Source organism: Bubalus kerabau, chromosome 1 (genome assembly GCF_029407905.1).
Source record: "Bubalus kerabau isolate K-KA32 ecotype Philippines breed swamp buffalo chromosome 1, PCC_UOA_SB_1v2, whole genome shotgun sequence".
In the NCBI taxonomy this organism is placed as follows: Eukaryota; Metazoa; Chordata; class Mammalia; order Artiodactyla; family Bovidae; genus Bubalus; species Bubalus kerabau.
This window is the reverse complement of record NC_073624.1, coordinates 7567832-7592343: the sequence shown is the minus strand read 5'-3', so window position 1 is coordinate 7592343 and position 24512 is coordinate 7567832. Positions and strand designations below refer to the sequence as shown.

Genomic DNA, 24512 nt, shown 5'->3' with positions numbered 1-24512 from the left:
AATTGTGTTGTTTTCTGTCAAATCTCAACATGAATCAGCCATAGGTATACATATATCCCCTCCTTTTTGAACCCCCCACCCCGCCATTTCCCTCCCCATCCGACCCCTCTAGGTACAGTCCCATTATAAGTGTGAAGGAAATCTTTCCCAGAAGCCCCTTGGCTGATTTCCCCTCCTTCCTATTGGCCAGGATGATGTCACATGCCCTTGCACAAGCCAATCACTGGTAAGGAAAAGAACCATTATGATCGGTTTAGCCCAGTGCAGGTTCACCTGCCCAGCTGTGTGCAGACAGAGAAAGTAATGCTGGCTGCTGGGTAGGCAGCTTGCTCATTTTGGTAGGTGTTGCTTCACAGAGACCTCACCAGTTCACAGGCTGAGTGCGTTGACAGTGTTGGAGACTGCTCTTTTCTTCACCTCATTGACCAGGCTCTCTTCTTTCATTAGCCTCATAGGTGAAAAGAGTTGTCTGTTGTTTTAATGTGTTTTTTTTTCTTTAAATTATATTTATTCATTTTGACTGTGCTGAGTCTTCACTGCAGTGCATGAGCTTTCTCTAGTTGCAGAGAACAGGCTTCTCATTGCAGTGGCTTCTCTGTTGTGGAGCGCAGGGCTATAGGGCTCAATAATTATGGTGCATGGGCTTAGTTGCCCTGGAGCATGTGGGATCTTCTCAGACCAGGGATAGAACCCGCGTCCTCTGCATTGGCAGGTGGATTCTTAACCACTGAAGCACTAGGGAAGTCCTCTGAGTATCTTTTCTTAATGAGTTGTGTTCCTGTGAATTTCCTGTTTACATTCTTTGCCCGACTTATTTTTTTAATTATCTTATAATAATTTTATTTATTTTTTATTGTGCTGGGTCTTTGTTGCTGCGAGGGCTTTTCTCTAGTCGTGACTCTGTAGTTGCAGTGTGTTTCCTGTGAATTTCCTGTTTTATGTTCTTTGCTCCTCTTTTTAAGTAATCATAATAATTATAGAATAAAAATCAGTTCAGTTCAGTTTAGTCGCTCAGTTGTGTCCGACTGTTTGCGACCCCATGAATCGCAGCACGCCAGGCCTCCCTGTCCATTACCAACTCCCGGAGTTCACTCAGACTCACGTCCATCGAGTCAGTGATGCCATCCAGCCATCTCATCCTTTGTCGTCCCCTTTTCCTCCTGCCCCCAATCCCTCCCAGCATCAGAGTCTTTTCCAATGAGTCAACTCTTCCAATGAGGTGGCCAAAGTACTGGAGTTTCAGCTTTAGCATCATTCCTTCCAAAGAAATCCCAGGGCTGATCTCCTTCAGAATGCGTATCTTGTGTCAAACATGTCATTGAACTTTCACAACCCCTGACAGTAGCTACTATTCCTGTTTTAGAGGCGAGGGAAGTGAGACACTGAGAAATTAAGCAGCTCATATGCAGTTAATAGGGAGCCAGATCTTGGATTAGAACCAGCATGCCCCTGGGTGTGAGGTCACATACCATGCTGACATATTGAGGGAGTCATTTTCTGTTGGCTCTTTTAATTCACGGCTGTATTTCTGAGACGAGCTCTTTTGAGTCAGGTCCCACTTAGAATTCCTAAATTACCAGAATCTGGACCCAGAGCTGGGGGGAGGGGACCGCCCAGTCTGGTGGTGGAATTCTGGGGAGATTGGGGCCTTGGTTTTCTCCTTGGACTTTTTTCTTTAGAGGGAAACAAGATTTATTTGGCTTACGTGCTCCTTGCTCTTTCACCAAGTGCCCTCTCCAAGCCGTGCCTGACCCTCACCCTGGAGGAACTCACCTCCCTCTTTGGCTGAGAACCGGTGATGTTTTAACCACTGTCTTCGTCTGCTGTGGCTGCTATAACAAAATCTTATAGACTAGGTGGCTTAAACAGCAGACATTTATTTTCTCACAGTTCTGGAGCATAGATGTCCCAGATCAAGGTGCTGGCAGATTTGGTTTCTACTGAGCACTCTCTTCCTTCTTACAGACGGCTAACTGCCTTCTCACTGGCCTCGTCTGGCCTTTTCTTGGTGATGCCTGCCTGTAGGGAGAGGGAGGGAGAACTGTGTGGTGTCTCTTCTAATAAAGGAATCAATCCTATCAGACCAGGACCCTACCCTTATAGTCTCATTTAACCCTAATCACCTCCTTCGAGGCCCTGTTTCCTAACAGTCACATTTGTGGTTAGGGCTGCCAACATGTGGTTTGCGGGGGACACAAACATTGTCTGTAGATTCTACTCTTCCCACTTCCCCAAAATTCATGGTCTCATCACATGCAAAATGGATTCATTCCATCACATTAACCCCCAAATTATCAACTCGTTCCTGCATCAACTTTCAAGTCCCGAGTCTCATCTGAATCAGATATGGTTGAGACAAGAGGGATGATTCATCCTGAAGCAGAATTCCTCTCTGGCTGTGAACCTGTGAAACCAGGCAAGTCACAAGCTTTCAAAGCACAGTGGTGGAACGGGCATGGGACACATTCTCCTTCTCAAAGGGATTCATGGGAAAGAAGAAAGAGGTCACAGGTTCCGAGTATGTACAAAGCCCAGGGGGGCAAATTCCATTTGATTTTAAGGCTTGAGAAGCATCTTCTTTGGTTTGATATTCCTCCTTCCTGGGCCCCTGGGGCACAGCATCACCCCCACAGCTCTGCCAGCACTTTGCCCGCCCCCAACAAGACTCTGGGCTTGTAGAAAAGGAAACAGTGGCCCCACCCTTTGAAATGGAGCAGGCGGCGCTGATGATCCCTGAATCACCTTTAGGGTTATATTTCCTTTTTCTTAAAGGATAGAGCATGTTTGTAGCCTCATAGCTCTGTTGTCCTGTCCTGTAGAATTTCAGAAGTCCTCCAGCCTTCTCTGGACTCTTTTTTTTTCTTTTAAGGTCAAGAAGAAAAATGATCTCTTTTCCCCCCAGACTTTAAGCTTTTATTTTGTACTGGGGTATAGCCTTTGAACAGGGTTGTGGTAGTTTCTGGTGAACAGTGAAGCCACTCAACCACACACACACATATCCATCCTCCCCCAAACCCCGCTCCCATCCAGGCTGGCACCTAACATTGAGCACAGTTCTGTGAGCTCTACAGTAGGTCCTTGTGGGTGATCCATTTTAAATATAGCAGTGTGTACATGACCTTCCCGAAGTCCCTAAATATCTGGCAGCCCTAAGTTTGTTTTCTAAGTCTGTGAGTCTCTTCCTGTTTTGTAAATTCATTTTGTATCATTTCTTTTTAGATTCCACATATAAGGGATGCCATACAATGTTTCTCCTTCTCTGTCTGACTTACTCCACTCAGTATGACAATCTCTAGGTCCATCCATGTTGCTGCAGATGGAATTATTTCATTCTTTTTAATGACAGTCTGCCTTCATTCTGCCATTCCGTTTTCTCTGTCCCCTTCAGTTCAGACTGGCATTATTTCTGCTGCTATAATCCCATCTCTGTTTCTGATTTCTGCTGATGGCTGGTTTGATCCGTACTAATCTCCTTACCAAACAGTTGTTCAGCCACACACCAAACAGTTGTTCTGGTGTGCTTTTCAGAACACTCCTCATTTTTTTTGCAATATGGATACATTATGGCTATAGATATGGATAGTTCTGGTTCCTTTTGTTAAACAATCCCTCCTTCAATTCATCTCTCTTCTCTGCATTTTAGCATAAGCAATAAGGAGGACCCGTGCCAACACTTCTATACTTGGCTTAGACTTGGTTTAGACCCGTGCCGCTGCTTCTATACTCCTCTGCTAAATACCCAGTTTCATCACTTGCATTACTTTGTCACTTTTTAACAAGGATCACCTTTCCTTCAGTTTCAGGTAACCTATCCTTCATTTTCATCTGAGTTCTTACCAGAATTGCCTTTTGTGTCCATGTTTTTACCAATGGAGAGGCAGGAGATTATGGTTTGATCCCTGGGTCGGGAAGATCCCCTGGAAGAGGGCATGGCAACCCACTCCAATATTCTTGCGTGGAGAATCCCATGGACAGAGGAGCCTGGCAGGCTGCAGTCCATGGGGTTGTAAAGAGTCGGACGCGACTGAGCACACACACATTTTTACCAGCAGTCCTCCCATGGCAGTCTAGGGGGTTTTGGTAGTATGCACCTCAAAACCTTTTCAGTCTCTACTCATCATCCAGCTCCAAAGCCGCTTCCATATGTTTAGTGTTTGTTATAGCAGCACCCCACTTCTCAGTACCAAAATCTATATTCGTCTAGACAGTCTGCCAGAACAAAACACTGGATCAGAACCCTCTGCTCGTGACCATGAAACCTGAATTCCTTCCTCAGAGGCTGTGTCTCCAAGTACAGTCAGTCACACTTAGGGCTTCAACATATGCATTTGGCTGGGGACACAAACATTTAATTCATAACAACCACCTGTAAAAATGTTCTTCCCAGGGGAGGGAAACTGAGGAAAGGGGAGGCATGTGGGGCGTTCGGTGCATCCTGGGGCTGGAGGCGGGGGGGGGCTGTCTTTGCTCATCTGGCATTTGTTAAGGCAGCTGTCTGAGGCCCATCTCTCCAGGCCTTTTGACCCAGGCCCCACCATCCCTACATGGCCATGAACAACTTCCCTAGCCTCTTGGAAGCGCTATTTTCCTGCCTGATGGGGTCGTAGTGAAATTTAAGTAAATCTCATTTGTTTAATGACAACACGTTTTCATGTAGGGCAGAGCTTCCTACTCACCATGCTCCCCAGTACCCACCCCAGTCCATCCACACTGGCCTCCCTGCTCCTCCTCAAATACGCCAACCGATTTCTACCTCAGGACCTTTGCACCCACTGTTCCTTTCCCCCAAACATTCACAATGACTTGTACCCTCTGGTCGTTGAGGTCTCTGTTCCCAAGTCCCCTATATAATTATAGCACCCTGTCACTCTATCTCCTTATTTTCTCCTTCATTATTATGATTTAAATCTATTTGTTCCTTTGATTTTTAAAAAATATTTGTTTATTAATGTATTTGGGTGCACCGAGTCTTTCATTGCATATGGCATGCAGGATCTTTGATCTTCACTGTAGCATGTGGGATCTAGTTCCCTGGCCAGGGATTGAACCAGGCTCCCTGTGTTGGAAATCTTAGCCACTGGACCACCTAAGTCCCCTAAATCTAAATGTGGTGTCCCTCCTCCCCCAGAACATGTGCTCTATAAACAAGGGGAGACTTTGTCACCTTTGCTCATTGCTGAATCCTCAATAGGCCCACAACGGGGCGGCATTTCTCCAGGGAATCGCGGGTGGCTGGGGGCTCTTCTAAGGCTCCTCTTCTCATCTGCATGTAATGGACATACTGCAAGTGTTGACTTGAATATTCAGCATAGGAACTCTGATAACAGCCGTCATTTATTGTCTGCTGTGTACCAGGCCCTGTGTACCAGGAGTGCCTTCTGTGATTTAATCCTGTTGGTGGGCACTAGTTGTAATCTCTGATTTACACAGCAGGAAACTGCCACTCAGAGGGGATCGGAACCCCTCTGCATAGCCCACGTGCATGGCTGCGCTGCTGCCTTGGGAGTTTGCTGGTCAGAGAAACGCATTCACGCCCTCCGGCTGCGGAGCCTTCATACTGCCTGGGGCAGAGAATAAAGAGAATGTTTATTCCCTGGCATGAGGTTCAGATTTGTCAGGAATTACCACTAGGATGGTTACAGGCAGCATTTGTTTCTGTTAAGTCTGTTCAGACCTCAGGACCTAGAGAGCTGACTCAGAAACGCATCTGTGACCCCTGAGGTTTTCTGAGAAGACCGTGGGCTGAATGGGGCCCAGGGGGGTCGGAGTGGGGGAACAATAGGGCACGTGTTCCCACGAGGTGTGTGCTGGTGTGGGGAAATTGACCAGCAAAGGTCAAGAGAGGCTCTGGCTGAGGAGGACGGGGTCTGATCTGTGGTTTGAAAGACCCCTGTGATGGCATTGAGGAAGTGGGGGCAGGCAACACCCCAGGTGGTGGGGAAGGACGGATGGGGAGACCATGAGTGTGGTGGCCACGGGCATGGCAGCTTTGGGGGTAGACACTCTGGCCACGCCCTGGGCTGCTGGTGGTCCAGGCCTGCATGGTCCTTCTTCCCTCCACCCCCGACTCTCCCCCAGCTTCTTGGCCAGTGCTGGGCTGCCCTGTTGTCTTTCCACCCAATGAGCCTGTCTTCCAGGGCAAGGGTTGGGTCTGACCCCAGGCTCCCAGGAAATGGGATAACTGAGTGTGTGATAGTGCTGTTGAAGACAGTAGGAGCAGCTCCATGGAGGAACTGGGCTTGAAAGGATGGATGGAGTTTCATTAACAAGGCGGATGGAGGAGCATGGCAGCATAGGCGGAAGGAACGGCAAAGGGAAAAGCCTGGAGGCGGGAAACCCCCCAGGCCGTCTGGCTGGAGCCCTGATGTGGGGCGTGGGTGTAAGGATGATGAGCGCTTGTATCATAGACAGGGACACGGAGGGCCAGGAGACCGACCAAGAGACCCGCTCGGGGAGGCGCAGGCAGCCTGGGGCCACTGCTGCCCGCCTCCTGCAGGAGAACAGGGTCTCAGCGGTTGGGTCCTCCCAGGAAACACTTGCAGCGTCTTTGGAAGAGGGAGTGGATGACACACACTCGCACGGTTGTTGGACTGTCGCTCTGAGCCAGGCCTTCCGCACGTGTCATCTTCTGAACCCATGACAGCCAGCACATCGGGAGTGCCATCAGCCCCACTTTCCCTGTCCGTCAGGCACATGACCAAGATCCAGAGTCACGTGGTGTGCAAATGCTGGCCCTCACACCCGGGTCTGAGTCCAGAGTGCTGGCCCAAGGCCCTGGCTGGGCCGGCAGACGCATAGTGAGTGCTTGCCAGTGGCCCCAGTCCTGCCTGGAGTGGGAACGGGTGTGAGCAGCGCTGCTCTGGGAGCCTGAAGATGTGGCATGGCTCCAGCCCTCCTGGGATGGACCGGCGGGAGGAGCGAGGTTCCCGTGGCCTGAGCCCCTCGCTCTTAACGCTCTCATGTCTCCTTAGAGCCTCAGGGGCACCCTGCCCAACCTGGGCCGCACGGCATCTCACAGCTTGAAGCATGGGTAGGGCTGTGGCCTCTGACGAGCTGGGTTCCAGCCACGGGTTAAGTGACCTTGGGAAAGAGACTTGATTTCTTTGTGTCTCACTCTTCTCATCTGGAAAATGGGGATAGTGACCCCCTGCCCGCTTACCTTATGTGAGGACAAGGTGGTCGAACCCGGGGTGGGGAATAAAGAACAAGGAAGCAGAGAATTTTTAGAAAGTATCGATTTGGTACACTTGCTGCCTCTCTAAAGCAGTTAGGTGTTTTTTATACTTTTTTAGACCTCTTTGCCAGTGAGGCAGTGGGGATCCTCTCCCTGTGTCTGCGTATCAGCCCTCTGAAGATGTTGTGTGGGGCAGAGATATGAAGCCGGAGGGGTCCTGCACTCCCCGGCTGTCCCATCCCCCAGCCTTGCCTGAATCCTCTCACAGTAATGGTTTGATGGGCAGAGCCTGGAAAAAGCCTGGGAGTGGCTGGGATAGAAAGTGCTGGGCAGTTGTGCAGTGAGTGCCCCAGACTCAGTTTCTCCCCTGGGGTAGGCCTGGCCCCCTCGGGGCTGTCACTGGGCGGGATCAGCTGAGCTCCATGGTGGCATGGAGGAGGAGCCCAGCAGGCTGTTTGGATCTGGCCAGGAGCTTCCAGCTCCCGGGGAAGAGGGGGGCCCTCACCCTGGGGGTACCAGACCCCTAGCTGCTCTGCCTGCGCCTCCTTCTCCTGAAGCACCCCTGCCTTCCATTTTCACTCCCTTCATCTCTGGAGCAGATCCCTGCACGAGTTCAATGCCATTCATTTGCTCTGCAGCCTTGGGCCACCCCTCAGCCTCTCTGAGCCTCGGTCTCCCCTCATCCATAACATGGGGAATTCACACCACCTCACTGAAACGGTGCGGGTACCAGGCCACCGCGGCCTGGTGTGGTGGAGGCCAGCCAGCTTATGACGGGGGCTCCCTGAGCTTTAGTTTCCTGGTAAAATGGGAACAAAGTGACACCCACCTCAAGACTTCCCTAGTGGTCTGGTGGTTAAGACTCCATACTTCCAATGCAGGGGGCATGAGTTCAATCCCTGGTCAGGGAACTAAGATCCCATATGCCACATAATACCACAAAAAAAAAAAAAAAAAGATACCCACCTCCTGGCAGATTCAGTGAGCCTGATACAGAGTGCCTGGCCCACATGTGATGCTAGACTGTAGCTGTAATCATGGCCATGCTGGCATTTTCTGTGTTTCTTCTCTCTAAACTGTGCTTGCTGGTAAAGCAAGACTTTCCCCTTGAACTTGAGGGTGTCCTGTGCAGTTTGGCAGCCCCAGCCATGTATGGGGAAGGGGTGGTGGCCTTCACGAACCCCCCTGTCCATCGAAGGTGCTGTACAAACTCCGGGTCCAGGGCGGGTGCAGGTGTGGATGGAGAGCCGTGTGCTGGAGGTCTGTGTGGCCCCCGAGATGGGTCTCCGCCCTCAGGGACACCCTGACACCCTGTGAGATGGGGTGAGCAGGGAGTAAGGGAACACACAGTGGGGAGGCGGGGGTAGATGGCGACCAGCCCCGCTGACTTCCTGATGGACGGCGTTCTCTCCGCAGAGACTGATGGAGAGGCAGAGACGGAAGGCGGACATCGAGAAGGGGCTGCAGTTCATTCAGTGAGTGTGTGTTGGGGGCGGGGGGGCGGGGGTCGGAGGGCGGCACCTCTTCTCCACGGCTCCCTTTTCTTGCTTACTGAGCTTTCGCTGTTCTGGCTGCCCTGTGTGTTGGGGAGTGAGGAGGTGGGACAGGTTGGGAAGGGGCTGGCGGGGCGGGGGCCGGGGGTGCTCCTAACCCTGAGCCATGATCTCCATGCGCGCACATGCTTCCTGACCTGACCCTGGCCACCCTGTGGCCTTGTCCAGCATATCATTTTACCCTCCCTGTCCACGCATGCTCCTATGTTCCCTGTTAATTCTCTTGCTTGTCTGTGCACATCCCATAATAAGTCAGTAGTCTTTGCTTACTGAGCACGTCTTTCTATTCCATGCTGGGCCCTTCACATCCGTCGTCTCTCTCATCTTCACAACGGCTCAGTTAAGCAGGTGGTTTTATCTCCATTTTGCAGATGAGAAAGCTGAGGCTCAGAGAGGTTAAGAAACTGGTTTACAGTCACACAGCTACTAAGCGACGGAACTCTAACCTGGGTCTTGCGGACTCCAAAACCCAAATTTCTTTCCATTATTTGCCCCTGGTACCAATATGCCGTGTTGGTTTTTTTCATCTTTTTATTTACACACAAAATATTTTTATTAACTCTTTTCTCTCTCTGAAATGGACCCTCAGAGGCACGTTTATCGTGACTCTGATGAAGTGTAAGCTCCCAGCTCCTCATTTGCAAGAGTTCTTTCCAAAGCCCTGAAAGACTGCCTAGCAATTCTTCGTTTCTCATTTTGTGTCTTTATCTTAAATATGACTGCCTACAAAACTGGGGTTTGCATATGCGAACCCTCGTTGTTGTTGTTCAGTAGCTCAGTTGTGTCCAACTCTTGCGACCCCATGGACTGTTAGCCTGCCAGGCTCCTCTGTCCATGGAATTTTCCAGGCAAGAATACCGGAATGAGTTGCCATTTCCTCTTCCAGAGGGTCTTCCTGACCCAGGGATCAAACCCACATCTCCTGTGTCTCCTGCACTGAAGGCAGATTCTTTACCGCTGAGCCACCGGAAAAGCCCCACAAACCCTCATATACTCCCTGATTTTGTGCTCATGCAGACCTGCAAAATGCAACCTGCCTTTTCAGCACCAGCTCGGTCCTTTTCCACACACAGACACACACACACATGATCTACTGTGTGTTTATATTCTCACAACACGTTCTCCTTCCTCAGCTTGCAAAACGGCCACTTTTCCTGGCTTCTGCCAGCTCAGAGCTGTGGCCTCACCCTTCTTCACAGGGGGCTCGTCTTCCATCTGGGGGAGAGTGTTGATCTTGGTCAAATGCCCAAGTTTTGCTCAGAGGCCATTCTGGAGAACAAGGCAGGCCTTGGGAATCCTGTCTGTCATAAAAATTCTATCTTCAAGTCACTGATTTCTGCCTAACTGGACCTCCAAGCCCCAGTCTTCAGCCCCCATCCTGGTGCCCCTGCTTTCTGTGGTCTCGGCGTCTGCGAAACAGAGAGAATGCCCCTTCCTTCTCCAGATCATTGCGCTTGGGGTCAGTGTTAGCTCCGTGTCCTCCTTCCCCTTCCCAAAGGGGAACTCTGAGGAGGTATAGCAGTGGGTCACCCTCCCAGGAGCCCACACGTTGGTCTCCTGAGGGACTACAGGTTATACAGTCAGGCCTGCTCCTTTAAAAATGGCTGTTTCCTCGTGTGCTTCGCTGGCCACCAAACACCATAGGAACCATAAAGTGATGCGGACAGGTGGGTGACAGGCTTGTGTAGAGCCTTAAACACCAGAATAAGGTGACCTTAAGGACAGAGTGTGACCTACTGAAGATGAAGCTGAGGCTGGAGGAAGAGAGGCTGGAGGTGGCAGATGAGTTAGGAGGAGAGCGGCGGGCAGCCATGGCTGAGCGAGGGGGGACAGGCCCCGGTTTCTGATGGTGGGCGGCCCCACTGTGACAGTCAGGGACGCCTCCCCCTGCCCACAGGGGGCCTCCGGGGTCTCCACTCACCACTTGTCACTCACCAGCTTAGGCTGCCTTTAATGAGATCTTACCTGACCAACCAGGAATTGAACCCATGCCCCCTGCATTGGAAACACAGAGTCTTAACCACTGGACCACCAGGGAAGTCCCTGTGTTAGTCTCTCAGTCGTGTCTTACTCCTTGCCACCCCATGGACTGTAGACTGCCAGGCTTCTCTGTCCATGGATTTCTCTAGACAAGAATACTGGAGTGGGTTGCCATTTCTTTCTCCAGAGGATCTTCCCAACCCAGGGTTCGAACCCATATCTCCTGCATGGGCAGGCGAATTCTTTACCGTCTGAGCCACCAGGAAAGTCCCTAAGCTGTTCTTTTTTGCACAGGTATTCACAGTGGCTCCAGGCAGTAGAAGGAGCCCCAGCCCTGCTCTCTGGCCCTGGCTTGGACCTGCTGTGTGACCTTGGGCCTGTCACTGCCCCTCTCTGAATGTCTGGTTTCCCCTCTGTGACATGAGAGACCAGAAGACAAACCCCAGCTTCCCTTCCAGTGCTGCCTTGTAGCCTCACAAACGTGCCTTGGGCTCATGCTTGCTTTCTCCTTTCTCCCTGAAGGCCCTTCCCCTCCCTTCCTTTCTTTCACACTTTCTCCTGGGCTCAGCTGTTCTGAGCTGGCATTGTTTTGGCAGCTCACAGACAGGAGAGGGTGCCTAAGGACCCACCTACTTTGCTGAGTTTGGCAGGAAGGGTTAGGTTCTATGTGCTGGACATTGGCTGGGGTTGTGTGTGTCTTGTGGGCAGGGACAGAAAAAGTGCAGAGACTCCCAAATGAATGGCCCCCAAGGTAGACTTTGGGTGCTGCCTGCGAATCTGAAGTTGCAAGTTTGGTTTGCGGGGACATGGTCGTACCCAGGGACTGGTTTCTTAGGCAGAGGACAGCCAGCCAGAGCTCCTTCTCAGCAATGTGCACCTGGAAAGGTCTATACAGTCAAAGCTATGATTATTCCAGTGGTCATGTATGGATGTGAGAATTGGACCATAAAGAAGGCTGAGCGCTGAAGAATTGATGCTTTCGAATTGTGGTGCTGGAGAAGACTCTAGCGAGTCCCTTGGACTGCAAGGAGATCAAACCAGTCAATCGTAAAGGAAATCAGCCCTGAATACTCATTGGAAGGATGGATGCTGAAGCTGAAGCTCCAATAGTCTGGCCACCTGATACGAAGAGCCAACTCATTGGAAAAGCCCCTGATCCTGAGAAAGATTGAAGGCAACAGGAGAAGAGGGTGTCAGAGGATGAGATGGTTAGATAGCATCATCGACTCAATGGACATGAATTTGAGCGAATGCTGGGAGATAGTGGAGGATAAAGGAGCCTGGCATGCTACAGTCCATGGGGTCACCAAAGAGTCGGACATGACTTAGCGACTGAACAACCACAGCAGCACCTGGGAAAGCCTGGCTGCCAGGCCTGGGGCAGAAGCAGGACCTTCCACCATTGTTTTGTAGGAAAGAGACGGGCAGCGTGGTGTTGATTTAGGGAGAAAAAAACAAACTGCTGTCCCCTCATCTCAATCCACAAGGTGATGTCTGAGGTCTGAGCTGGGGGAACCAGCTCCCAGGCATGGTCTGTAACCTGTGGCTCTGGCTCCTGGGTCTCTGGGAGGCTGAGAACCCTGGGCCCGTCCAGACCTTGTGTCCTTTTCCCATAGGTCAACCCTACCCTTAAAGCAAGAAGAATATGAGGTGAGCATCAGGGGCTGGGCTGGGGGAAGGCAAAGGGCAGGGTGTCCCTGGTGGGGGACATGGGTCTTGGGTGACAGGGCCAGAGCTGGGTGCAGAAGACCCCCTGAGCACCCTCATCCCCATGCCCTGCCCCGGCAGGCCTTTCTGCTCAAGCTGGTGCAGAACCTGTTCGCTGAGGGCAATGACCTGTTCCGGGAGAAGGACTACAAGCAAGCCCTGGTGCAGTACATGGAGGGGCTGAACGTGGCCGACTACGCCGCCTCCGACCAGGTAGCCTTGCCCCGGGAACTGCTGTGTAAGCTCCACGTCAACCGGGCCGCCTGCTACTTCACCATGGTGAGCTCCCCCCACCCACTGGTCCCACCCACACGCCGCCATGGCTGCTCCGCCACCATGCCCCTCGCCCCCGCCCTCTGCTCCCAGGGCTCTCAACCCCAGCACACAATGGACTCACCTGGAGAGCTTTTAAAGGACTAATACATAATAAGAAGTGTTGTCATGATATGGAGCCCAAGCCCTGCCCCAGATGAGTTAAGTTAGGTTCTCCGGAAGGCCTGGGCCCTGGCAGGAGTCTGTGGACCATCAGAGTTGAGGACCGGCGCCCTTATCACCATCTCTTTCTGCAAACCCCCTCCTCATCCTCCACCACCTTCCTCCTTTCTCCAGACTTCAGGTTCTGCCTTTCCCTCATTCTTGCAGCTCCAGCCTTCTCCTCTTGCCTGTCCTCGCTCAGGGCCTCAGTCATTCCCCAGATCCTACCGGGTTGTGCAGTGGGCTCTGCCGAGGGTTAGGGTTAGGGGAGTCAGGGCTGGATGAACGGGTCTACCAGATGCCCGTTCACGTTGTGTTCTGTGTGCTGAGCCACCTTCCTGATGTCACCTCCTCTGGAGATGCCTGTGTTACTCCCAGTCCGTGGTCTTTTGAGTGGCCGGGCTCATGACTGTAGAATTCGAAGGCCCTTCCCCTTCATGTCCTGCCAGGGCTCCTTGGCTGGACAACAAACATCCTTGATCGGGTCTGAACACCAGAGCTGTCTCCTGGAGCCCTCACCCCCGCCCCGTCTGCGAGGAAGGGAGGAGGTTGGTCCTCGGTCCCGGTGGAGGCTTGAGGCTGAGGGAGGGCGGGTAACAGGCTGACGGGCGGCCCCCTGCTCCTCTCTGGCAGGGCCTGTACGAGAAGGCGCTGGAGGACAGCGAGAAGGCGCTGGGCTTGGACAGCGAGAACATCCGGGCGCTGTTCCGCAAGGCGCGGGCCCTGACCGAGCTGGGGCGCCACAAGGAGGCCTACGCGTGCAGCAGCCGCTGCTCCCTGGCCCTGCCCCACGTGAGTGCTGCCTCGCTCGCGGAGGCCAGGCTCCCCATCCTCCCTGGGCCCAAGCGCCTCACCCCTCTGAGCCTTGCTGTCCTCCGCTGAGATGCTGGTATTAACACCAGGCACTGCTGAACATATACTTGTGTATCAACTTACTTAATATTCAGGTTCTATATTAACTTACTTAACCCTTGAGAGAGTCCTGTGAGATAGACGCTCTCATTATCCCCATTTTAAAGATGAGGAGACAGAGGCATGGAGAGGAGGGAACTTATTGAAGATCTCAGCGAGGGGTGGCAGGATCGAGACTTGAGCCCAGTAGTCTGACTCCTTTTATATACATACATACATACACACACACATATATATATATATATAATTTTGGGGGGCTTCCGTTGTGGCTCAGCTGGTAAAGAATCTGCCTGCAACGCCAGAGACCTGGGTTCAATCCCTGGGTTGGGAAGATGGCACGGCTACCCACTCCAGTATTCTGGCCTGGAGAATTCCAAGGACTGTAGAGTCCGTGGGGTCGCGAAGAGTTGGACACGACTGAGCGACTTTCACTTTTATTTGTTTTTGTCTGCGCTGGGTCTTCGTTGCTGAGTAGGCTTTCTCTAGTTGCGGCGAGTGGGGACTACTCAAGTTGGGAGCACGGGCTCTAGAACACAGGCTCAGTTGTTGTGGCTCACGGGCTCAGCTGCCCCAGGGCATGTGGGATCTTCCTGAATCAGGGATTGAACCCACGTCTCCTGCATTGGCACTGAGCCCCCAGGGAAGCCTGAGCAATCTGACTGTTTAATCTCCACCCATCTCCTAGAGTCCAGGGTTGCAGTGAGCACCTAATGGGGGTGTCGTGTGTGTGGGATCCTGATGTCCAGGGTGTCATTAGGTGGGGAAGGTCAATGGGAAAATCCAGTCAAAGGTCTTGCTTGCCCCAGCTCACGCACAGCTGGGCACATGTCCCCTCCCCATTTATCCATCAACTTAACAAATATTTATGAAGCGCCCACAGAGTGTCCAGATCTGTGCCTTCCAGGGACCCACATTCTGGAGGGAGACACATGGAAATAGCCCTGAGGTCTAGGCTGGGCTGCACGGAGCCTGACATGATCCTGGCAAAGCCCCTCCTCCCCTCTCTGCAGATCAGCTCCATGTCTATAAAGTGCCCTTCCCACTTTGTCTCTGGAATCGTGGGTGTGAAAGGGCTTGGAGAAGGGTAAATGCTGCCCAGGAAGGACTAAGAGAGCTCTCAGGAGTGGTCAGGATCCTGGAGGGCTCCCAGGAGGAGGCAGGGCTTGAGTGGAGCTGGAAGAAGCAAGAAAGATTTGAGTGGGCAGAGCAGAGACGAGGCTGGAGGCAGGGTGATCAGGAATGTCAGTGCCAGAGAACTGGTCTGGGTTTGGGTTCTAATCTTGGGCCTGCTATCTACAAGCTCTGTGCCGTTGGACACAGGGCTTAGCCCCTCTGAGTCTTGGTTTGCACCCCTTTGAAGTGGGGGCAATGACATGAAGCGGGGGTGATGGTATACCATGCACCATAGGGCCGTGCTGAGGGCGGAATCAGAAAATCATACAGGGCAGTGGGCACAGTGGCTGGACACAGTAAGAGTTCAGAACACTCACTGTTCTTATACTTTCTGTTTATTATTCTTGCTTCTCCAATTCAGTTTACTCTACCATTGAGAAACTCTCTTATGACCTAGTCAACGACCTCCACCGAGTTCTTCAGCATCTGCAGCAGGTCCACATCTGGGTCCTGGGCCTGCCTTCTTATAGGAGGAGAGGTGGCTCTCACCTTGCTGTACAGGCCAGGGAGCCAGACCTGTGAGGGCTGGTAACTCCCTAGAGGGACGTACCCACACAAGGACTTCTGCCTTTGAGTCAGAGAATTCCCCCGTTTTCCCGGGCAAATGCTGACCAGGCCCTGCTCTGTGCTGGGCGTCAGGACCAGAGGTGATCCAGACCCTGGGCTCCAGGAGTTGTCCGTGATGTGGGGAGGTGGATGAACGAACAGCGTCCCCAGTGCCTGTCTGAAGCCAGGACTGCAGTCGCTGTTGCTCTGTTCGCTGACTGGTCTCCCCACTGGACTGGAGCCTCGGGGAGGCCTGGGCCCCGCCTGCTCTGTGACTGCGGTGTCCCTGGCCTCCAGCTTATGCCTGGCACACAGGCGGTGGTACAGACCTGGAGGGTGGAAGGGGTGCTGGGTGCCATTATTGAGCACAGCCGTGGGCCAGGCTCCTTCTAGGCTTCACCCGGCCTTGTTCCTTGGTGCCTGTGCTCCATCTGCTCGTCCTCACCTGCAGAGAGCTCCAAGACACTGTTTGATAAAAGAAACCCATTGTAGAACAAGCAACAGGCATAATATAATCTCACTTATATACAAAAAGAAAGAGAAAATCCCCACAAAGCAAAGCTAAACATCCTTTGTTATCCACGTGTATCCATCCCTAGCTGAGACCTGTAGGGACACACAGCACCCTTGTTGGCTAAGCTCCTCCTATGGGGGTGGGAGTCTAGGGTGAGGGTCCAGGGGAGTCCTTGCTCCGTCTCTGACATTTCTGCCTTCTGCAGTGACTGTTACTTGAATTGTGGAAACAAAAAGATAATATTAAAATGAAACCCCAAACGTATTCCTTTCTACTCCCCATAATAAAGGGAACAGAAGCACGGGTTCCTGGCCCCAGCCCCCCACGCACTGGCCGTGTGACCTGGGCAGCTAGCGTCCCCTCCCAGGATCTCGCTTCCGTACCCATAACCTGGGGTAATGGGGACCCTGTCCCCCCTTGCTGGGCTGCACAAGTGTTTGGAGCACAGCTTCGCAAGTCGGAGCAAACTTACCCCCCCTTAACCTGTGTCTTGCCTTCTCAGGATGAAAGTGTAACTCAGCTTGGTCAGGAGCTGGCTCAGAAACTTGGGCTTCGAGTTCGGAAGGCATATAAGAGGCCCCAGGTAGGTGGGCCCTGGGCGCTGGGGCTTGGGTGGGGCTGGGGGTGGGAATAAGTGTAGAGGGGGACCAGGCGCCTTTGAGAGACATAGGTGAGGGGGGCTGGGGCCAGGCCAGGACAGAGGGGTGACAGCAGGTAATCTTCCCTGTCTGTTGGCTGAAAGCCCTGGAACGGCTTTCAGAGCCTCTCGGAAGAGGAAAGAACAGCCAAAGCTCCCAGCTCACCCTAGACACCAGCTGTTAAAGCCTGCTCAGTCCCCTGTCCTGGCCGACCTTAACATCCCAGAGATGGCCTCAGTTGACACTGGTGTCCTTCGGCCTCCTGTTCTCAAATAACCCCCGTGTGGTGCATGTTTGAATTGTCGGTATCTGTTTGGCTCATTCACATCCACGTGTATTCATTTGGCTCCCACTTTGGGCCAGGAAGCCACATGCAGGAGAGGATATGGCTCTAGAGTCTCTGCTGTGACCTGGAGCAAGTTAGTTCCTCTCTCTCCCCCTTCTTTTCCACATCTGGGATGTGGGGATAATCGTGTCCCCTCTCAGAGGGCTCAGTGAATTGCTGAAGCTGAAGTTCCAGTACTTTGGCCACCTGATGAGAAGTGCCAACTCCTTGGGAAAGACCCTGATGCTGGGAAAGATTGGGGGCAGGAGGAGAAGAGGGCGACAGAGGATGAGATGGTTGGATGGCGTCACCAACTCAGTGGACTCAAGTTTGAGCAAACTCCAGGAGACAGTGAAGGACAGGGAAGCCTGGTGTGCTGCGGTCCATGGGGTCACAAAGAGTCGGACACACTTAGCAAGTAAACAACAATAGAGGGCTCATGGGAGGATCACAGGGAGAGAGTGTTTGAGACTGTGCCAGGCACACACAGGAAGTGTGTGCCTAGAAGTCCTCTGCCCTGGTCGTGGTTGCAGGAAGAAAACATCCAAATGGAACTCAGAGAGACAGGGTGGGTGACTCCCTGCAAGCCTGGGGGCAGGAAGCTTGGGGGGGCACCGCAGACCCCACCCGCCTGGTTGGGGTTCCTTTGCAGCCCCAGCTGGTGGGAGCAGCTGAGCACCTTTGCAGAATTGCCATCTCTTCCTGTCTCTCTCCAATCTCTGGCAGGAATTGGAAACCTTTTCTCTGCTCAGCAACGGCACTGCAGCTGGTGTGGCAGATCAGGTAGGATGGGGCAGGACCCTGAGCCGATCCCCACAATCTGTACCACTGCCCCGCACCCCACCCCCTGCCCAGGACTAGCCTATCTTGGTTCATCCATCATGAGAGCTTTGGGTTTGTTCTCGGATATAAACAACCTCAAGCAGCAGAGCCAGAGGCAGCACACTGAAGGGTTGGGCTCAATCTGTCCCCATTCTCACCACTGCAGCCAGTCCCTGCCTGGAGAAGAGGAGTGATGACAGCTTGGGCCTGCACCAGGCTCTTGAGGGCAGCCCTGGGACCCAGAGCACCTCCCCCATCCCAGGAGGGGCCTTCTGGGACCACAGGGGCAGAGTGGGGGTATGGAGTGTGTCTGTGGTGCTGGGAGTGGTCCCTACACATTAGAGTCAGAGTTAGGTCACTGCAGGGGGACCGTTGGGGGTACCCTCACTCGTGGACCCCGAGAAAGAAGCCAATGGCAACAGGAAGAGTGGGAGTAGGACTGAGAGAGAAAGGTGGTTGAGATCGGACCACCAGGCCTTGTCTAGGGGGCGGGGCAGGGCCCTGCACACATCAGATCCCCCACCACCCACCACACAGGAACTGCTCAGGAGGACTTGGGGAGGGGGACGGGCTGTGAGAGCTGACCATGGCTGGTGTCCTGCCTCCTTGTTGTACGTAGGGGGAAACTGAGCACAAGAGTGACAAGGGGACTTGGCTAGCGCCACACAGTAGGACAGCTCATTCACTCATTTATTCCACAGACTCCCAGGGAACCCCTTCTTGGCTCTGGACTGCCGCTGGGCCAGAGCTGAGACAGGCGTGTCCTTGCCCTTGGGGGCCTGGCAGGCTGCAAGGGAGGCACATGTGGACCTGCCTGTGTAGCATTCAGGATGGTTTGTAACCAGAATTGCTAGGTCTGCTGCATACCGGGTCTTCAAAAAAAAATTTAAATTAAGGGAATGTCTTAGTCTGTTCTGGCCACTGTAACAGAATGCGGGGAATTTCCTGGTGGTCCGCTGGCTAGGACTTGGCACTTATTGCTGGGGCCCCAGGTTCCATCCCTGGTCAGGGAACTAAGATCTTGGCCACGTGGTATGGCCAAAAAAAAAAAAAAAAAACCAGTCATGTACTGGGTGACTTACAAATAAGAAATTTATTACTCATAGTTCTGGAGACTGGAGGGTCTCCTGCTGTCACTGGTGGCATGGCCTAAAGGAAATGACGTCATGTCCTGGCCTTAGGTTCCCGCTGTAGGATGGAGAGGACACTGGTGCCCGAGTCCCTGGGTGGGTGTGTGGCTGGCATAAGGGGGTGCAGTGCCCGAGGCAGGGCTGGGCCTTTCGGGTCTTTCCAGGGCAGTGTTGGGGAGCCCCTGCAGGTCCTTGGGGCCCATGAGGGGGTGTATCTGCTCATCACAGCGGGCAGAGTGGCGCTGGGCAGGCACAGTGGCTGCTGAGAAGACAGTTGTTGAATGACTGAATGATCATGGCCACAGGGGCACAGCAGATATCGGTGGGATGCTCAGCTCCACAATTGCCAACCCTCGGTGTCCACTGAGTCTGTAGCCGGGGGGTGCCATGCATGGCAGTGGGCACCCCAGCCCCTGGCAAGCCAGCCACCCATCCCTGCAACCTTATGGATCCCCCACTACATGTTGGTCACAGGGATGGGAGCCTTTAAGAAGCCCAGGCAGAGAGGACTCCACGGTGGAGAGGACCCTGCCTCCCTGTGCTAGCATGGTGCCATGTGTGCGTACACATGTGCACACGTGCACACACCCCCCCACATCCACCACACACTCCCACACCCACATACCACCCCCTACACACAGTGGCCTGCGGACACACATGGGACGGAAGGGCAGGAGGGGCCCAGCCGGATCCCCTGACCTTCCAGAGGTCTCACTCAGATGCTGCATGTGAGCCTGACCGCTGGGCTCCCCACCAGATTCTCCAGTGTGGAGGTGCCAGCCAGGCAGTCATTCCCCGCATGCCTGGGAGCAGAGATGGCACGAGCTGTGCCCACAGGGCGCTCCCCATGGTTTGGAGACAGTGAGGCCCCGGGGCACTCTTGCAGCCTGGGGAGCCAGACGCAAGGAGGACTGTGAGATCCAGGACTAGACAGAGCCCTGAGGCAGCCTTGGCCTCCTGCTCACCTTGGACTTCGCAGAGCAGCCAGGCTGCGGGATGCGGGCAGGTGGAGAGGAGGGAGCCACTCACTTGAGCACCTGGAGGCAGGTGGGGAAAGGCAGGCCACAGCCCAGTGCTGGGCACAAGCCAGGCGAGTCCACTCGGGCCAGGCGTGGAGGCCGGTGGACGAGAACGCCAGGTTCCCCAGGCCAACCTCCTGGTGGCCTGGATTTAAAAGTTGATGCTTCACATTCGACTGGCACATGTAGCATGCCCTGTGTGTCGGGCGCTGTTCTAAGCGCTGTACAAATGTCACGTGATCTCATCCTTTTAGCAGCCCGGGGAGGAGGTGACTGTGCTGTCCTCATTTTACAGATGAAGAAGGGGGCCCAGAGAGGGTGGGGGACTTGGCCAGGCCCACAGCGCAGGCTTGGGCCCAGCTTTTCCTCCAGTGGGAGGTCCGCAGGTGGCAGGGGAGCCCCACCTGGGCCGGTTGGGCCTGGGGCTATAACTGGGCAAGGGGACACTGGTCAATCAGGAGACTGGTGTTTTAGGCTTTGAGCTGTGACCTGTCCACGCCTGGCATGTACATGGAGGGCTCAGTAAAACACCCCCTTGTGACGGGCAAGGAACCAGCTCAGAGGTTGCGTCCCGTCCCTCTGAGGACACTGGTGAGGGGCAGACACAAGGCCCCTGACCAGCCGGCCTGGTGGTTAACACAAGCAGGTCACTCAGGGAGGGGGCCCTCGCAGCCCGTGTCTGTCTGACCTGCCCCATCCTCCTTCTCTACAGGGAACTTCCAATGGATTGGGGTCCATAGATGACATCGAGACAGGTAGTGTCCCTGATGTAGACGACGGGGTGGAGATGCGCCCTGGGGAGAACTCAGCCCCTACCCCCCCACGACTCCAGGAGGTCAGCCTGGTCAAGCCCCTGCAGATCCCTGGCCCTGCAGACAGGGCTCCTGGGGGCTCCCTGCCCTGGGGACTGCTTGAAGTATGAAAGAAAAGAGTGAGTGCAGGAAAACAGACTCCCCTGCAGGGCGAGTCTCCAGCCTGGGAGGTATGGGGTCACCTCAGTGGGACCCAGCTGGGGGTCTACCTTTCTCGAAGTCCTCCTTTCTTTCTCTTCCTCACTGGCTTCCAGGAGAGGTCACAGTTACAAAGTGTTCTTGAGAGGGGGTGTTGCATACCCCAGAGGTGGGCACTGACCTGGCCCATCTGGGAGATGCTACAAGACTGAAGTCCCCTCTGCCAGCTGAGCCTCCCCGTGGGGTCAGGCCACAGGGGAGGCAGGGCTCCAGGCTCCGGGGAGGCAGGGGAGGAGGGCAGGTGGTGGCTGAGGAGCCCCGGGCCCCGGGCCAGCTCCCCCATTCCCACCAGATGGGACTCCCTGCAGCTACTGAGCCCACCCCCATCCACAGACTGCTACGTGGACCTGCGAGGCTCCCCGGCCCTGCTCCCCTCCATCCCCACGATGCCCCTCTTCCCTCACGTTCTGGACCTGCTGGCCCCCCTGGACAGCAGCAGCAGGGCCCTCCCTGGCACTGAGAGCCTGGATGACTTCTCCGACGGGGACGTCTTCGGTCCAGAGCTGGATACCCTCCTGGACTCGCTGGTGAGCGGGGCTGTCCCCTCCTGTTCCCAGAACCCCTCTCCCCCCTCCCCATTGGGACCCCATCACATCCTCACATCCCAGGTGAGGTGGAGGGAAGGCCCGCATCCATGTCGCAGTGGGGAGACTGAGGCCTAGGGGAAGGCTGCTTGCGCTGGATGAAACAAGAAAAGTACAGAACACGCATACAGGAGGGACTGAGGTCCACCCCGCAGAACGGGCCTGGGCACTCGCATCTCGCTGGTGTTCTCCTCCAACTCCTCCCTCTGTTCCCATCTTGCAGTCCCTGGTGCAGGGTGGCCTGCCTGGCGGCGGTGTGCCCAGCGAGCTGCCCCAGCTGATCCCCGTGTTCCCCGGCGGGACCCCGCTGCTGCCCCCTGTGGTGGGGGGCTCCATCCCCGTGTCCAGCCCGCTGCCCCCTGCCTCCTTTGGCCTCGTCGTGGACCCCTCCAAGAAGCTGGCAGCCTCTGTGCTGGATGCCCTGGAGCCTCCGGGCTCAGGGCTAGACTCCCTGGACCTGCTGCCATATTCGGAGACCCGGTTGGATGCCCTTGACAGCTTCGGGTCATCCCGTGGTTCCCTGGACAAGCCCAGCTCCTTCGTGGGTGAGGCCTTCCGCCACCACCTGAAAGTTGGCAAAATGCCGTCTGTCTCTAGTCTCTGGGGAGTGCAGCTGGGATGACAACTCTTTCCTGGTCTGGGGCCCCTGGCTTTGCGTCTCCTGTAATGCCCACCACAGCGTGGGCCCAAGACCTCAGGGGCTGGGTGACTTGCTTAAGATCAAGAGCAGGGCTGAGATGTAGTCTGGTGTTCTCTGCCCAGCCTCCCAGGACCCTGGGATCTCCAGACTGGTGGGAGGATGATCCTGGGGCTGGGGGCAGAATGCAAGGCCATGGGCTCTTCCAGCACCACTCTGACCTGGGACCCTGCAAGGAAACAGACCTTCCTGGGCCTCTGTGAGACCAGTTTTCCGACAGACCTAGCCTAGAGTGCTCGCTGTTGATGGGAATTCCCAGGGGGCACAGATGGGCTTCACGGAGACTTCCTGGAGGAGGTGACAGCTAGCAGGATTGCCTGCCAGCCGACGGAGCGATGCTACGCAGGCCTGGTGTTGGAGGGTCTGGTGGATGAGCAGAGGCGTTGCCCACAGGGTGGGTGGGTTGGGGGGCCTTGAAGGCCTGAGGCTGGTCTCAGAGGACCGTGAGCCAAGCTGAGGAGCTCAGGCTTTCTCCCGGGGGCTGTCAGGGCATAGAAGGTGTAAGCGCGGGGTGGACGTGCCTGAGCTGGGAGGCTTCTCTGTCCCCGGGCGATGGCTCACATAGGAGAGCATGTGTGGCCTGGATGGCTTCTCCAACTTAGAAATACAGAAATACAGAGGGCCCCTTACACCCTTCAGGGCAGGTGACCCCTCTGTCTTCTCGCCCAGAGGACACCAACACGCAGGACCATCGTCCCTCGAGCGGTACTCAGAAACCAGCCCCCTCGGTGAGTGACTCGGCCAAGATGGGTGCCCAGGTACCTCGTGCTCTCCGGGGGGTGGAGGCAAAGCCCTGTGGGCTCCAGAGTGGGGGTGAGCCCTCAGCGTGGGATGAGGTCCAGCATCCCTCAAGAGCAGGTGGGCTAGAGATGGTCTCTTCCTGGCCCTTCCAGACCCTTCCTGGCCTGGTGGCATGCTGGGAGCAAGCAGAGGGCTTGGCCCTTGCTTTTCTGACCAGAGAGGACATCGAGGCTCAGAGGATTGAGTGATCTCTCCAGGGTCATTAACATCCCATATCTCAGGATTCAGCCAGCTTTGAGTTGAGGAGAGCATCTGTCCAGGACTCAAGTGACCTAGACTCTGGCCTCAGCCAAGACAGTAGCTGTGTGGCCCTGGGGAAGCCACTAAACCTCTCTGAGTTTTGCCTTCTTCCCATCTAATGAGGCTGTGGGGGCTTGGGAGAGAGGATGGGTTGGAGGGGCTGGTGGCGGGCTGTGCTTAGGCCCCAGTCAGGGCCACTCCTGTTCACTCCTTTTATGTTGGACTTTGACTCAAGTAAAGGTTCTAGGCCAAGGTCACTGTCACCCAGGCACCTTGACTAGGCTGAAGTAGCCCTGTTGGATTCTTGGATCATGTTATAAGGACCTCCCCGTCTGGGAGGCTGGGGGATGGAGGAGGGTCCCAGGCTGTGGTTCGGCTCTTGGGTGGGATGCGGGGGATGTCACACTTCTGGTGCCCGGGCTGGCCCTGGTGGCTCCGGCCACTGTCCAGCACCTAAAATGGCCAACCTCCTCCTGTTACAGCCAGAGCCTTCCATGCCCAACACCGCCTTGCTCATCAAGAACCCCTTGGCTGCCACCCACGAGTTTAAGCAGGCCTGTCAGCTCTGCTACCCTAAAACAGGTAAGGCCACACCTCCATGCTCCACCCCTCTGCCCAGAGATGGCAGGGGTCTCAGGAGCATAGAATCCCAGAATGACAGAACCCCAGTGCACCCGTCAGAGAGAAGTCTGGGAAGACAGAAGCCCTGCTGGCTATTTAGAGCAGCCAGGGATGTCAGGGGAGAAGGCAATGGCACCCCACTCCAGTACTCTTGCCTGGAAAATCCCATGAATGGAGGAGCCTGGTGGGCTGCAGTCCATGGGGTCACTAAGAGTTGGACATGACTGAGCGACTTCACTTTCACTTTTCACTTTCATGCACTGGAGAGGGAAATGGCAACACACTCCAGTGTTCTTGCCTGGAGAATCCCAGGGACGGGGGAGCCTGGTGGGCTGCCGTCTATGGGGTCGCACAGAGCTGGACACGACTGAAGCGACTTAGCAGCAGCAACAGGGATGTCAGGTAGGGCAGGGACTTTCAAAACTGCCAGAAAGGCTGGAGGGGTGGAAGCCAGGAGACACCATCGAGCCTGTAGGCTACTTCTTCACAAGCTGAGGCCCAGAAGTGGGGTATGCTGCTCACACAGAGCTCAGGGGGTTGCTGGCCAGTATCACGGCTATCCCATAGCCCAGAGGCTGGTTCCTGGCTGTGG

At 54.7% G+C, this 24512-nt stretch overlaps 1 protein-coding gene across 5 annotated transcripts in view; it reads left to right on the top strand.

Moving 5' to 3' along the window:
• ZC3H7B (zinc finger CCCH-type containing 7B) overlaps nt 1–24512 on the top strand; it is a 55954-nt gene that overhangs the window by 12938 nt on the left and 18504 nt on the right. For 2 of the 5 annotated variants that reach the window (XM_055566399.1, XM_055566402.1), the window contains exons 2-12: nt 8591–8649; nt 12324–12357; nt 12496–12693; nt 13522–13680; nt 16536–16616; nt 17723–17779; nt 20680–20722; nt 21311–21504; nt 21785–22106; nt 22898–22986; nt 23782–23881. In XM_055566399.1, coding sequence (XP_055422374.1) covers nt 8597–8649; nt 12324–12357; nt 12496–12693; nt 13522–13680; nt 16536–16616; nt 17723–17779; nt 20680–20722; nt 21311–21504; nt 21785–22106; nt 22898–22986; nt 23782–23881 — 1330 coding nt within the window. In that variant the 5' untranslated portion in view covers nt 8591–8596. The remainder of the gene's footprint in view (nt 1–8590; nt 8650–12323; nt 12358–12495; nt 12694–13521; nt 13681–16535; nt 16617–17722; nt 17780–20679; nt 20723–21310; nt 21505–21784; nt 22107–22897; nt 22987–23781; nt 23882–24512) is intronic. The other 3 variants (XM_055566409.1, XM_055566406.1, XM_055566411.1) reach the window with 2 other exon arrangements.